The sequence below is a fragment of the Vidua macroura genome, chromosome 3 (assembly GCF_024509145.1).
Source record: "Vidua macroura isolate BioBank_ID:100142 chromosome 3, ASM2450914v1, whole genome shotgun sequence".
Classification (NCBI taxonomy): Eukaryota; Metazoa; Chordata; class Aves; order Passeriformes; family Viduidae; genus Vidua; species Vidua macroura.
Window position 1 is genome coordinate 21,444,836 of NC_071573.1, and position 16,219 is coordinate 21,461,054.

The 16,219-nt window shown below is 38.9% G+C and overlaps 1 protein-coding gene across 3 annotated transcripts in view; it reads right to left on the reverse strand.

The window, feature by feature from the left end:
- The window catches only part of TTC7A (tetratricopeptide repeat domain 7A), a 171,610-nt gene that overhangs the window by 58,691 nt on the left and 96,700 nt on the right, over positions 1-16,219 (reverse strand). For all 3 annotated transcript variants that reach the window (XM_053972466.1, XM_053972465.1, XM_053972467.1), the window contains one exon: positions 1,914-2,030. In XM_053972466.1, the coding sequence (XP_053828441.1) occupies positions 1,914-2,030 (117 nt within the window). The remainder of the gene's footprint in view (positions 1-1,913; positions 2,031-16,219) is intronic.

The following is a 16,219-nucleotide window of genomic DNA, read 5'->3' on the forward strand; positions in this document are numbered from 1 at the left end:
AATACTGGGCCTTGAAAGACTTTTTGGTCTGTCAGAGTCACAGTAAGATTGCAAAGCCTGGAAATAGGCCAGACAAATGCAACTGAAGTGCCATTTAATTGTGTAGGCAATTATCTACTGATTGAACCAGTAAGGAGTACTGGGTGCAACAGCTCTCAACTTTGTGTAAATAAAACCTTCTCTTTTGCAGAGGCCCTAAAATGTCTTTGTCCAAGTCTCACTGATAAGAATTCCCCTTAAGTTCCTCTGCCAGCCCTACCCAGAATACTTTACATATTTGTTAGCTGATACTGCTGCAATTTGCTAAATACAAGGGGCTTCCTGGGTCACTGAATCCTGTCTAAAACTGCAGGTACCAAGCTGATTCTTGTTACCTTTCCAGTAGCATTTCCTAATAAAAAATACTTTATGATGTGTTTCTTGAAAAAACGAAAAAAAAAAAAAAAAAAAAAAAAGCCCTGCTGGGAATAGCAGTGAAATACATACTAGAGTTTTTAAAAGCAAAAGCAAAGCAATTTGTTTTGTTTAAGATTCTATGGCTAAAGCTTATCAAAAGCCTCTAAAGCTATCACATCTTGGGTTTTGAAGTATAAGAGCCAAAGCACAGCTTGGGATCCAAATGCAGTCCAAATGGCTGAACTAGTTATTTGTCTGTTTTCCAATGTACTCTCTACAGTCTCAGCCCCCGCCTTGCAAGAGTAAATTTTCCTCAGTCATAATTGTTCAGTATGGATTTGATCAGCTTCATGAGGACTACTCACAGGTATAAAGATTATTCATGTGAGTAGTACAGGATCGAATCCTTAGCTGAAGATACTAAGGCCTAAGGAAATCAATGATTCCAGTCTGTAAAAGACCACTGCTGCTATGTAAATATCTTGATTTTTTGTGTTTGCTTTGCTGCTCATTTGCTAAACCAACAAGAATTACTAATAACCCCTCAAGGACAACTTTTACACAGACATGCATCATTCTGTACATATACTTCTGGTGTTTATAAAGGTTATGCAAATTCACACAGAAATTGGGGAACAACTCAAGCGACATCACCCTGTTGTCTTGATTGCTGCCATCAAGCATGTTGTCCCCCCATCAAACACAACCTCTGTGGACATTATGAGCAAGGGATCTTGGTATAATATTCCCAAGACACTGTACACTGATACCTTGACTAGGGCAGAATCCTAAGGGTGTGGGAAGGAAGAAAACCCAACTCAGTATCTTTCACACTTTCTCAACTTTACCTTTCAGTGTGGCAGCAGATGAAAGGGAGGAAAAAGGAAATGTAGCATTGTGTGAATGGAGATTTGTTAGGGCAAGGGAAGAGTGAAAGATGCTACATCCATCCTTTCTTTCCATGCCCAGTTAGCACCAGGCTGTGCAACCAGCGTGCAACTCAGCATATGAGTCTGGCATTGTGCCTTTCCTTGGCTTACTCACTTCAGGACTGTGTCACCCCCACACATTCCTGGGTGGTGCCAACTTCTGCAGACTGTGAACAATAGCTGATGAAAGCTCAGCACTATTGGGGAGGAAGAAAATCTGTCCTCCATTCTGGACATCCAAATATGGATAGAGATGTTTAGACATTAGGTTCAGAAACTTGTGGTTCAAACTGCTTCTTCAATATTAAAAGATGGAGGTTTTGGTTGTTTGGTGGGTTTTTTTTGGTTGTGGTTTTTTTTTTTTTTTTTTTTTTTTTTTTTTTTTTTTTTTTTTGTTGTTGTTTTGTTTTTTAAATAATGGCCATTAAAATCTTCCAATTTTTTAATCACTGCTAGAACTATTACTTATCTTTTAAACAGTACTGTTTATCACCCTTCTTGCAAAATAACTCAAGTATCTAGAAAATTAAAAAAGATAACCACGTTACTGAGTACAAATCTGAACTTGCTACAGTGGAGAAAGCCTACCTGTGCTGTAAAACATTGTATACCATCTGCCACATCTGCAACATATGTCTGCATGTCACCAGAGCCTCTTCAGGTCCTTTATGTATCCATTCCAGTTTTACTTTGGTGAAGAGCAAGCTGCAAGATGAAAAAGAATAACTCCTATTTTATTGGCATCTCATAAAAGTAGAGAATCAGTATCATTCTGGCAAGATCCTGGCAGGCAGCATTTTTACTTGCTTTGTACGTGCAGTAATAAAAGAAAACACTGTAGCACAAAACATTTCATTTGGCTCAAGTTTGATTCCCCACAAGGAAATGAGAGGATTAACAATATTCCTCAGCTGCAGTCAAATTTACGTCACAAAGCTGGCAGGACAGTGTTAAAAGCAAAGCACTGCAAAGCTAACAAGGTGAAACATAAACCGAATCACATTTTATTTTGGACAGTATTAAAAACAGGAGAAAAAAGAATTGCCATAATACATATGTCCAGGCTGTTTTCTTAGTCTGGCATCTTCTTATAGCACTGGCTTATATAATAAGTTTCAGACAAAAACCCCAGCACACTTAACATACACAGATAATTATGTAATGCCTCACAGGAAGGAAACACTTTTTCTTTAGCCCAGCTGGCAATCATCTCATGCCCCTAGGCAAGACAGCTGATAGCCTTGTACATTCTTGTTCTAGGTAGTGTAACTGCTGCTACTATTCTTATACCTAGAGAAGACGTACTTGCACAGACCACTGGAATTCAGCAGAATTGGGTCACACAGAGGTTAGAAGACAGATTTGGCAATGACACAAGCTTCCACTTGCTGCCAGCATGGCTTTTAATACCATCCTTCACTCCACCCATTTCATCTAAATTGTGAAGATGATATAACTTATTTTATATTAATGAAAAACTTACTTTTCTGCTTTAAATGTTTTCATAAAATCTAATAACAACACAATTTTAATTCACTTGATATGGCTAGTAATTAATCCACTGGAAGCAAATATGTGTACCTACATGCATACAACAGTTGAATGTTAAAAATCCTAAAAACAGGTTTGTGAATGTGACCTGCAGGCTCCTGAGGAATCCAAACTACTTCAGAAAGAGACAAGAGCAACTGCATATACCATGTTAGAGAAGAATTCGCAGCTGAGTAAGAGATCCTTCACTTGGAATAAGTAGAACTCTATTGCCAAGACTGTGTAGTGTGTATCTACAGGAATGTGCTAAAATGGCAGCTCCATTTGGCACTAACAAACATTAGGGTGGGCATTTTTGGTTTGTTTTTCTTGTTTGGTTGGTGGGTTTTTCTTTGGGGGGGTGTGGGTGGTAGTGACTAAAATGTAGCCCAGCTGTATCAAACTGCTATAGTGAAGTCTGCTCATGGCTGCTGCTACAATTCAATGTGGTAGAACAAGCATTCCACGAAATTCCTCAGGTACAAACTTTGACTAGGAAAGGCAGATCAAGATTCATAATCAAGGGAATTTGTCTTCACTCTTTTACATTCCTACTCTCTATCTTTGATTTTCTTGTTACTGGTGCGAGCAAAACAAATACTGGTAAGAACATAATCTGCTCTTAGACATGCTGACCCCCTTACTGGGAGGAAATGCCTTTATGATTCAGGTATTTGAGGCTAAAACACAGATTGATCAAAATTTTGCTGGGACAAAGATGTAACAGTGGATGGATGCACTGTTAAAAATAAGTCTGAATTCAAAGGAGTGGTTAGCAATGAAATTGGCCAGTGATGCCTGCTGCTCTGTATTCCCCATGAGCAGGGCTCATAAGAATAAAACCTGTTTCAACACAACAGGATATAGAATCAATCACTTGGGTATAAGGAATACATATCACACTAGAAAGATGGGAAGTTACATCATAGAGAGCAATGGTATTAAAAAAGACATGAAGTTCCTGAGCAACAATGCAGTTAAAAGGTCAAACAACCCTTAGCATCCATATACAGAAATGTAATCAGGTAGGAACTGGAAGACATGGCCATTCCTGATCAGAGCATCAGCAAGACACTTATTACAATCCTGTTTCTAGTTGCTCTTTGATTCCAGAAGATGACTAAAAATGGGATATGGTTCAGAAAATGGTTATGCACATGATCTGAGGGCTAGAAAAATGTATTTCATCAGAGGCTTGATAAGCTCAGTTTATTTGCTTTAACCAAGAAGCAGCAAATAAATTGTTTTGCCTCTGCCTGCATGCATCTACATGAAGTCTCTCATTGTGAGTCTTTGATGTAAAAGAAAAGATACAGAGAATCTAAGAATTTGTTGGAAGCTGAAATCAGTCAAATGGAAATTTGTAAGTAAATGCATTCATGTAACTATCAAGGAAAATAATCTTTGCAGCAACTACCTTGTGTGAACAGTAAATTCTGTCATCATTAAAGCCTTTACAGCAAGGCAGGATAACATCTGGAAAGCAATGGTGGTGTACAAACAGAAGCTGTGGGTTTGATGCATAGGCTCATGAGTGAGTTTCTTTGACATGCACTGTGCAGAGGGGTGAGACTGCATCACCTTCCTTCTGGAAGTTACTCTATTTAAAATATTTTTCTAGTCCCAGAAACAAGCACATTGAACAATCTATGCTATTTTAAGCATACAGAATGATTTTTAAACCACTACAAACTTCCGAAATGAAAGACCTTCTAAAGCACTGTACAGCCCTTCTTGCAGCAGAAGAACGGTGGTCAAGAAGACCAAGGCCCAGAGACCAGTTGTATTACATCCCAGAATAAAACCACATTTCTCAACATGGTAAGATACCACTCAGTATTAATTAAATAGACAAACCTATTAACAGTCGAACTCCTGGACAGGAGGGTTATATTAAAGGCTCCTTCTTTCTACATTAGTAGGGACATAGATGGCTTATCAGCAGGCAAGCAAAATCACTACACGATATCTTTATACATTGCAATTAAACATTAAAAAGACAAAGCAAGCATTTCATCACTGCTGTTTACTGCTTACAGGGAGTATATGTCATCTGCTCTGGATGAAGATGCAATGTTCTGTCTCAGGAGAGAGAACAACTAATGAAACCAGGGAAAGAAACATGCCTCTCACAAAAACATAATGAAGCCTCAGCACAATAGTATCATGAGTTGTAAGGCACAGGCACACTACAGGATCTTGGAGATACCATGCCCTACTAGCTCTTTTGGCAGTTCACCTTGGGAATAGCATTATTCATGTTATTGTGTACTCTTACAATGAACCAAACCAAAAGACAAATGGGAAGAATGTAAGAAGCAAAAGGAATCAAACCATACCAGTGGCAGTAGTAAACAACGCAATTAAACATGGTAAGTAAAAGGTGGAAATACAATCAGGGTATCAGGCTGCATGTGCTATACACTGTTAGTATTTCTCAGTTTCTAATAAGCTTTGTAACAGTGAAACCAGATAAGTAAATACGTAGGGAAAACCGTGAAGCAGTATCACGTATCTCAAGCTTATAATTTTATTACTGAGCTAGCACTCTTGCTACACATAAATCTAATGAGTATTGTGTCCTATCAGTGTCTGTGCACAATTTCAGGGGCATAAATAAAAATTACTCATGCACAGATCTCACCTTATTGTATTTCTTAATATCATTATACATTTGTATGATCCTTGTAGTATTAAGCAGTGTGGACTTTTTAAAAGATTCAGCATATAAAAATAGCCCCAAGATTATCAATATAGTCATTGGTAATTCTATTAGCCTGTGAATATGAAAACAGATTTTAGCTAAAGCAAGTATATAAATTGCTACTACACAAGCATAGGAAAACAGAGAAAAAAAACCCACAAATCATTCTTGTAACTTGTATAATTTCAGGGACAGTACCAATGGAAAATAACCAGCACTTAGTCTTGATACAAGACTCAAAGCTCCCTCGCAGAAGAGGTTTTCTTTTGTGGTGCATGTGGACAGCATGCAAAGGCTTTTTTTCTCTAACGGAACATCAGGTTACTGCCACAAGCAAATACACACATCTCTCACTCTCTGGCAAATTAAAATCTGGATACATCCAAATTTGCTGAGAACTTAAGTTCTAAAAATTCAAAATTAATTCAAAATGAGGTTTCCCAAGTATCAAAACTTCAGTAGTACGAATTACCATATCACTGTAATACGTCACACCTTGACAAAATAGGTAGAGACTGGAATCTTGGAAGACCTACAAAAATTTTCAGAAACAAGCAAGCTACGTCAGTTGATTTCAGAAGGCATTAAACATTTGTTTTCATAAAGATTGATTTCAATTGCTTATACTCATGATGTTTCAAGGCCTGGCCAAATACAGCTATCTAGCACTTCCAAGAGTCTTCTAATGTCACATGGCTAAATGCTCAGCCTTTAAGTTCTTTAATATTACCCATGAAGAAAAGAGGTAATTCTTTCCCATCCCTGAAAATTTAATTACTGAGGTTTAACAGCTACTAGTTATTATCAGAAGATCTCACAAGTGCATCTGTATACCGTAAATGCTTATGAGCCCATCTGTGGAAGTTATAAGTTGCTGTGTATAGCAATAATCAATTGATGACTTTATGGACGCTCTAGGACTTTATAAGATTTATTAATCAGTTAATTATTGGGCCTTTTAAAACCTGCTTTAAAATGGAGTTCTTAGTATCAAATATAGCCCTTGTAGTACATATTTATACAGCATCACAGTGGGGCCTGTGTCTTATCACTTGACAAGCAATAAATAATGTCAGTACTATAACAAACAAGAACACCTTCCACTCATTTCAAGGTTGAGAGACTAAATTAGACCTAATGAGTATTATGTAGTCATTGTCTTTATATTTTGCAATTTACTGCCTGCTTAAAACCCCTCCAGTTTGAGAGCTTGTCAGCAGCTTCTCAGAGATCTACATGTCTTTGAGCTTTACCAGATCGGTGCTGTCATTCCCCAAAGTCTTTCATTATTTACCCAGATTTGTCTACCTACACACACAGCTGCTGTGTTATTTTGGACACTGAATGCAAAAGAAACAAAACAAATCACCAAAACATGCAACAGTGTATCTTAATTCACCAGACCACTGTGTACATTAGCACAAAGCTACTGACCTTCTCCAGCTAATACGTGTACATTGTCCCTCTATTAAAGGATGGAATGCACGTGCCTGCTGGTTTTTACAGACATTTGCTCAGACAGAAACCAGTGACAGCTACAAGAGCAGCAAACACAATTCCAGTGTCTGGGTGATGGGCTGTAGAACAGCAAAGTGCCATGGAACAGCAGAGATCAGCTCACCCTACCACCTCCCTGAAGTCCAGATATATATTCCACACCAGAGTCAATGAAAACCACAGTGCCACAACCTGGATGAGTGGAGGACCCAAGTATGCCCTCTGACAAACTGCGAGGTGTGGATTCAAACCCCTGACACTTTGATGCTCTCGAATCAGTTTCTTCTCCTTTAAGGTAATGGATACAAAGGGAGGATACAGGTGAATACAGGACACAAACTGATCTAACAGAGCTGGGAAGAGGATGAAAGAGACAAGAAAAATGATCAAAGTTTTGGAATGCTTTTGATATATACAGATAATAAACAGACTTCTCAGCCTGAAAAAGAGACTGAGAGAAGAGATGACAGATTTATAAAATTATTAATAACATGAAAAAGATCAGGAAGTCAAAGCAATCTGTGTTGTTTCAATGAAAGAAAGAATATCCAATAAAGCAATCAAACAGTGGATTTAAAATGGGCAAATGAAGTGCTTTTTCATAGAACACAAAAGTGCAAAACCCATTGCTGCAGGATATTCTGGAGCAGACATAAATATGTTCAAAAAGAGATTAGAGGAATTTGCAGATGACAGGCTCATCAGGGGCATTAAAGACAATTTAATGCAACCTCTGGCTCCAAAAGCCTCTGAGCCAATCTGCTGACAGAAGCAGGGATCACATATGAGGGGTAGGATCATCTTACTGCTAGGTTGCTATACGCTTTTGCCCGTGCATTCACCAGATGCCCTGCTGAAGCCAGACAAGCTCTTAGTTTGATCAAGAATGGCCACCCTACACATTTTGATATGGCAGGAAGATGATTGCAGCCCATATTCTTTTTATAACGCAGATGGTCTAGTCTTGTTTTATCTGCCAGTGGAACTGTAGTATCTTCACAGAAAATCAGTTACTCAGTTTCCCAGTTATTGAGTTTAGCTTCAGTGGTGAGTCACCTAAACAACTCAATTAGATAATGGATTCTCTTTCACCATAACTGTTATGGTTTCATTAACCTTCCTACAATACCTGCTAATGCCCTAGTCAAATTGTGAATAAGAAAAAAAGGAGGCAAAATTGGGGAACTGCTTTTAATCTCCTGGATTTTTGTTGATAAAAATCAACATCAAAGCTGTTGTCTTCTCAAATAACTCTGTGCTTCTTGCAGTCTCCTGACATTTAAGGGCACATTCTTTAGTTAAATTAATGCCAGCAACTCTGACTGCAACCTCCTTTTATAACTTTATGCTGTGCCATGTTATCTATCACTTTCCCAACAAAAATAAATTGATCATATACTTTTACAGACATACGGTCCTAATTTTTATGGCTCCCAGCCCAGTTAGCCCCCAATATGAACAAAAAAATAAAAACAAGAAATCTGTCACCATGCCCAAAGAATTACTGACTTCATCTTCCTAAACCAGGGAAACTAGCAAACTCAGAGCTGCCATCTCCTCCTTTATAAGAACGCCCTGCTCTGAGACCAGTCCTGCAGAAGAGCAATTTGGCTAATGTTGCTCTACAAACAATGATGGCTACAGGACAGGGTAAAAACAACTTCCAGGGTGGTAGATTCTAGGCTATTTAAAAGTTAACACGATGGAGACAATTTGCTATGTTCAGCCTCTTGGAACAAGGCACCTAGAAGTTTCTTGCTTATAGAGAAGGAGGGAAACACAAAAAGAGGTGATCAGGAAAGACAAGATTGCAGCTGAAACTGTAGGAGGAGACTGCAAAGCAAAAGCAAGGGAGCAGCCACTGGCATGGCTCAAGCTCTAGATGTTTTTTCTTGGACTGCCTCCTTCTGCAAGCTGCAGCTTGCACCTGATGGCAGAAGGGTCTCCTGTCTGTCAGGTGAAGGTCCTGCCCATGGACTATGCTGCATAACTCTGCACAGACACAAATGCCTCTTCCCAAGACAAAAGTGTGCAGCCAGTCCAGCAACCTCATGCACTTATTTCAGCATTCAGGTCCACCAGAGTAATTTCTGATACAGAGAGAAAATATGATACTATGAATATTTATGTGGTCCATTCAGAAAGTGCTCCTTACATCAAAAGGGCATCTTGTACCAAACCTCCTTTATCTGCTAAACCCAGGGTGGTTGTCACTTGAAAGTAAAGCAACAATTAACTAATAGTCTATAAAAAGCAAGCCAATTTGCTTGGAAAGAAAAAAAAAACAACAAAAACCACAGAAATTCTTCTTTATCTTCACTTGTCTTCAGTATCAAGCCATATCTAGTCATACCCAAGAAAAGAAGGCAAAAAAAAAAGGGTGATAAGAATTATTGTCTGCGTTCCTTTTACTTAAGTCATTACTTTTGAATGCCAGACTTGTGGTATTTTGCTTTATATTAAGAACATAGGAAGCAAATTGTTTGCAGCGCTGATAAAAACGCTTGTCTCACATGGTTACATAGAATCCTTTGGGTGATACACCTGAAAAGCATTATCTTCCTCTCACCATGATGAGGAATTGCCAACAAAACAATTTTGTACTATCCAAATCATCTGTATTTCAGTACATATCTTGCCTGAATAAAAACACAAAAATAATTTTCACAGTTTTAAGTTTTACAGCAAAACTTGGGGAAGAAGTTCCCAGTTTTTCTATGAAGTGTGTTTTCATTAAATTTTTATTTGCAATATAAAAATCGGTATCCTTTGTAAGAAGAGTAAATTAAATTTTACATTGTAACACTTCAGAAGATTCAGAGGTTTATTCTACAAATCTCCCCCAGCATTGTTTTGTGAATTTTTTCTTCTCTGACAGACTCCACCTACATGGAATATTCCCCATTGTGCTGGACACTGTTATGAACACATTCAAAAACCAGAGCCAGGTCCTGGGCATTCAAGGCTAGGAGCTTAGAGGTCCACCTCCTATTTAATTTCAATCATGCATTCAATATAGTTCAATGCATAGCTTCTCCATCCAGCAGACCCAAGCCCTCACACTTGAATTCAGGTGACTCTGTGGTGCAGAATCTCATTTGTGGGTGGAAACAGACACCTACGTGTCCACTGTATTCCACCCATGGGGCAGCGTGGCAAATATCCTATGGGCTGGCTGGGGACCTGGGAGAGCCACGCTCCATGCCTTGATGTCTTGCATGGCTCCTTGGCCAGTTTTGGGCAAGTCGATTCAGGCTGCTGCGCTTTAACTCTTCCAAATGCAGAGCAGATAACGGGAATGACCTTTGCAAAGCATTCAGAGAACTAGAGACTTCATCACTGCCTGCCCCATATCCTTTACATTTAATCTCTTAATACGGGCGGCTCTCAACTTCAGAGTTATTTGTGGACAGGAAGGAAAGCAGGTTGAGTTCCTCTCTAACTGACATCACTTTTAAAACATTTTCTCATCAGCTGGGCCTGATTCTTCAGAATTTCATCAGATGTGCATCCTGAATAATCAGCCAGCCCTGATTAAATTGCAATTCATTTGGAAGGGCAGAGCTGAGAACTATCATGCTGCCACAACCACTGGAACAATTCTTGATTTACAGAAACGAAAAAGAAAACCAAGACCAGGGTCTTTGATTGCTGAGCAGAGATCCTTCCAGACAGGAAAAGAGCATTAACAGACTAAGCTGAATATTTAACATGCTGCCAATACTTCCTATCCCCAAGACTGCAGAACTGGATGCTTCACTTACACTTCTAAACTGCTGAATTTTCATAAAAGCTTCTATTATGTGTAGTTTAGGCTGCTTTTAGAGGAAAGGAAACCAGGACTCTGGCTTGTAAAGTAACACTCAACATCAACCTCCAAGTCACCTCAGAATGCAACCAATAACATTGCTTCTTTTTGGAAATGTATGTCTGAATCCTGATCCATGTATTTAAAACAGACCGAAATACCTCCTAATTAACCTAGTGTCAAGGTAATACAAAGTGATAGTATACTCTTACTATGGATGTATAAATTGTACAACAAAATAACAAAATACAGTAAAGCAGAACCTCATAAAGGATTAATAAAACATTCCTACCCAACTTGACATATTTATGAAATCTTGCATGTTACTGATACTTGGAGCCAACACTAAAACTGCATCATGCCCTCACTGTATTAGTAAATTAGAACCACACAAAATTTGGCTTTGCTATATAAACAATAGGCATAAAATAAGCATTTCTTTTTCAAACGCATTATGTGATGTTGGTAAACAGACCTCACTCTTTTCATTATTTTAATCTGGAGCAATATAATTTATGCCACCTTGGCACGTGTAAGAGGTCTTAATCTTTAAGCACAAGTCCTGCTGAAGTCAACAAGAAACCAATTATTCCTCTCCTTAAAACTTACTGTGTGCTTAAGAACCTTGGTAGATCCAGCTCTTTATGAGGAGAATGATCTATGAGATTCTCTCCTAACTGCTTAACTCTGCAGAGGACAAAGTATTAACATGAGTAACACAAGAAGGGCCAGAGTTTGATGATATTTAGTGCACAGTGACTGCACATCTCAGCAGAGCTGAAAAGGTGGAAATGAATCAGTCAAACACCACTGAATTTCACTACAGAATACTGGATCTGGGGCACATATGGGAATGTTTCAACCTAGGTTCTGGCTAGGAAAACCCACCATACACTTATGACAGTTCAGAGGAAGTGCTTTTTACAAGATGAGCTTTTTCTGCAAGATATGAAGGAGCAGGTTTATATGCCAGCCTGAAAAAATATAGGGAAACACATAGTTATAAGGTGGAAGAAGTGTCAGAAATGAAGATAGACAAAAGACTCTTGATTTCTGAAAAAAACCCTAACAAACCCAACCTCAAAAGCAACCTCCAAGAAAACCCCAAAACCCAAACCCATACACAGTATCTGGAACAAACCTGCATTTTGGTAAGTAGACAGAAAACTGCTGGCTTCACCAAAAAAAATTCCAGAGGAAGAAATGGCTATTTTCCTACTGCTACCATCAGGAATTGTATTTGTCTAGGCCTGCAAAGGAAAACCACAATTTAGGTGCAGCCTATGTCAGCACCAGCTGAACATGGTTAGTGCAGGAATAGCAGCAGGAAGACACAGGAGCATGACCTTTAATGCAGAGCTAGGGACCAGCATACAGACTCAGGTCTGCACTTCAACAGATGTGCTGAAGATCAGCTACTGCAGTTTCACTCAGTCCTTCACTGGCACAATTGAGCTAACCTAGCAAAACTTGTTACCATCTGGTTTGACACAGCACACTGACTTAGGAAAATCAGGCAGACGAAACCGTATTCATGGTAGTGCTGGGTTGCGTTTTCACCACAGAGTGTTTTGAAGATGCATTAAATTTCCTTATAAAGTTCTTACTTTATAGCTCCTTTTCACTTTGTACAAGGCTAATTGCAGAGTCAGGACTTGCAGCCCCTAATCCCTGTCAGGTTCGAGACCATGCAGATCGGCTTTGGCAATGGTGGCACTTTTTTGTCATGTTGTTGCCTCCCCAGCAGCAAAGATTCCCCACAGACCTCAGGCCAGACAGCTCAGCTGATACTGTGATAGCTCTCCTTGACCATTACTCTGAGATAAAAAATCAGAATATAACTGTGAACAGCTAGCTTTGTTTCCAGCCATTTTCTTCCTAATAATTCCCCAACTACACCCATCAACCCAAGGACAATTCTGACTTCAGAACCCAGTTCCACAACTTGCATCCTTGACTACTATTCCAGTGTCAGGTTTTTCCAGCAGAAAGCTGTGCACAGTTCAGCTGAACATGAACGTAATTCAGGATCTTGTAGGCTGTGTATGAAATGTGAAGCTTTATTCCTTAGCTTTGCTGTAAGTTTGAACTGCACTGTTGCACATATGACTCCAGCAGTAAGTAAGCTGAGTCACTGCTCACGTGTAACAATCAGCAGTTTCAACCTGTCAGAGACACCTAACAAATTTCAATTAGAGCTGCCAACAAAAAATAAAGGCCTTGAGAGAAAGGTGAGAAATATATATGCATGGTAAAAAAAAAAAAAAAAACACCAAAACTAATCAAAAGTAAAAAGAGAATAAAAGAGAATCCACAGCAGATTGAACCTAAAATCAGATTAATGGATTATTTTTCCGCAATATAGTACACCCCAGTGTGACAGATCTTCCAGATGTGCTGAGAGAAGATGACACAATATTATATATCTAAAGCACTGCCTATGTGATTAGAGAAAATCCTTGGAGAAAACATGTATAGTAATTACATCTTAAACATTCAAAAATATTTGGCCTTCTTTCAATAACAGCCTGAGAAAAACACCTTAGTGTAAAACTGCAAATACAATTCAAAGGCTGGCTGGAATTAACCAGGTCTGATTGCTGAAAAACAGGTTTCATTTACAGCACAGTGCAGGTGTCACGATTACTGTTTTTTGGTTTACTTTTGTATTCTTCACCCACCCACAGAAGGCAGGTTTTTTTTGAGACACAGTCCAGCACTTAGCAACCACTGACCTTTACAGATTTTTACACAACAGTGCTTTTAAAACTGAACTCTGTTCCAAAATTTAGAGCTAATAGCTGTAATGAAACAGGTAAAAAGACAAACATTCAGGGTTTGACAGTCAGCTGGAGGTAATCAGCTCTGTTCAACTGAAATGAATGGATTTTTGTCTTTTTAAACTAGCTGAGGATCTGGTACTCAAGCTTCAAGTCAGAAAAGCTCAGGCAGCTTTAACTCCCCAGAAATGAGCATGTATCAGATAAACATAGAAATGAAGTGCAGGGTTAGTGCAGTTTGATCAGCTTGTATCAGCTGACTCCCTACTTTATGCCCTTAAATGAATGGCTCGTTTGCAGAATTCTAGCCTTCCATACATCCACAAGGATTCTGCAACTTAAAAAAAAAAAAAGGAACAGAAGTGATGATGCACAGCAAGCTCCAGCCTTTCACAGAGAAGAATCCTATGCTTTGCTTTCTCCTGTGTGGGGAGAAAGCCCATGCAGAAATGCCCAGCTTGCATGGGCTGCCAGTGCTGGACAGCACAGTAGCCTGAGGCCAAACTCTCCACCTCAACATCTCAGCCAAGGAGAGGGAGAGAAAGGGGATGGACAGAACTCACTGAAATCTGAATACAGTGAAATCTCCATGTTTATCCAGTGTTACATATTCTGTTAACTCAGTGCAGAGCTCTCTGCAGAGATCACAGCACTCTAAGATAAATCAGAAGAGTATATTTATAATCTGAGCCTTCTGATAAGTTAGCGGTATGTACCAGTTTTTTATTGAAGTAAATCCGAAGGGAAAGAAAAGATATCAACCTAAAAGCATTAAGACTACTATAAACTGTCCTGTTTACCACTAGGCATAAAAACTGCTTTGCATTTATGTATGCCTTTTTTTTCCCTCTTAAAAGGCCACAATGCAAACCAGCTGCAATTCAGAGCTCACTATCTAATTTCTGTTTCTTTTCTTTTCTAAGCCAATATGTCCAAAACAAAGGTATAGTGCTCTTCTCCATTCAAACCACACTGAGGGCATTGTATTTTCATTAATATGTCCACACCCTTCTCTAAGTACCTCACTGAAAGGGTATCCAAAAGGCACTGTGCAGAACTCCAAAGCAACTGAAAGTGCTCGGGCTCTCTGCTGACCTGACTGACAGTTTTTCCTCCAGAAAGCTTAACAGAACCTGTCATTATGTATGTGATATATCCTACCATAATTAATTCCCTCAGGGAATGACATCCAGAAGGAAGCATGGTTCAAATACACAGCACACACCAGAAATTTGACATTTTGAAACAGACTACCAACACCAAGATGCATCCATGGAAGAGCTGGTATTTTTATTTTCCTTGACTGTAGATATATGGCATAAACTAAATCTTGTCATAAAATCTTGGCTTAAAAACAGTTGAACCATACAGATAAAAAGGTGTTCTTTGCTCTTGAACAGATTTAATTCATTAGAAATCCAGGTGGTGTTTAAAATTATGTGCCATTTAATATATTTAATTTAATATATATATCCTTCAGCCTTAGTCAAAAAGCTTCAGAGCTGTAATCCTTTTTCAAATAATTACCCTGTTCATCAGGCTTCAGCACAAGATGACTCCAAGAAGAAGTAAAATGGCAAGACTAGCTATAAAAGCTTCAGTATATACACATACCAAGCTGAATTTGCAATAAGAGCACTTTGCAAGTGTTTATCAAGTCACAGGCCCAAACTGGGCTAGAATTAGAACTGAGAGGGAAGAGCATATGAAAGTATCAAGTCCATCTGCCATATAAAAGGGTCTTTGAAGAAAAAGAATGTAGGAATGGTGGGAAGGTATGCAGAATGAATGAGGCAGCTATAGTGAATTATTGCTTTCACACACACACAACCTGTGGTTTTGGCTCAGCCAAGAGCTACACTGTGTGGCTACCCAGGAAAGTGAAGCCACATGTAGAAAAGGGAAAGTTAGTGGCTGACACCAAGAGCTAGGATAGCTTACTGCTACCCTGCCTCAAGAGGCAGGCACAAGTATCCTGCTTGAGCAATTCCAGGACACTGCAACTGTATCCTTCCTCAGGATAACTGCAGTGCTTCCTACCCACAGGTCAAGGATATCCTGCACCAGCTTGTGTGAATGGTTCTTTCCAGCAGAAATGGCAACATAAAACCCAACATGCTGACAAAATAGTACTGCAATTTACATCCTTAAGATCAATTCCTGTACAGAATATTCAGAATAACACTCAATAAACTTCTTGGATATCCTTTTCCTGGAGGCCCTAGAGACATTAGTAAAAATAGAGACATGTGAGTTACAATGCACTTTTAGCATAAATGAGACAGAGAAGGAATTACTTTGGAGAAACATCAGCTCTGTTGGAAGCTAACATATTCCTAATGCATCAGATTTATGACTACTTATGGCATGACTGATTTTTTTTCCCATGTTTTTCTTCCATTTTGTTCCTTATTTCTAATGAGGTTCTACAATAGTGACATTTGGCAGATTTGACAGATACTGACTTTGTCATTAAATTTTCCCCAATACCTTTCTCCTCCTGTTCTAGGCCAAGATCACAGCTCCGTCAGGTCTCTCCAGGTCCAAGTTTATTTTTCATGTAATACCTGCCATT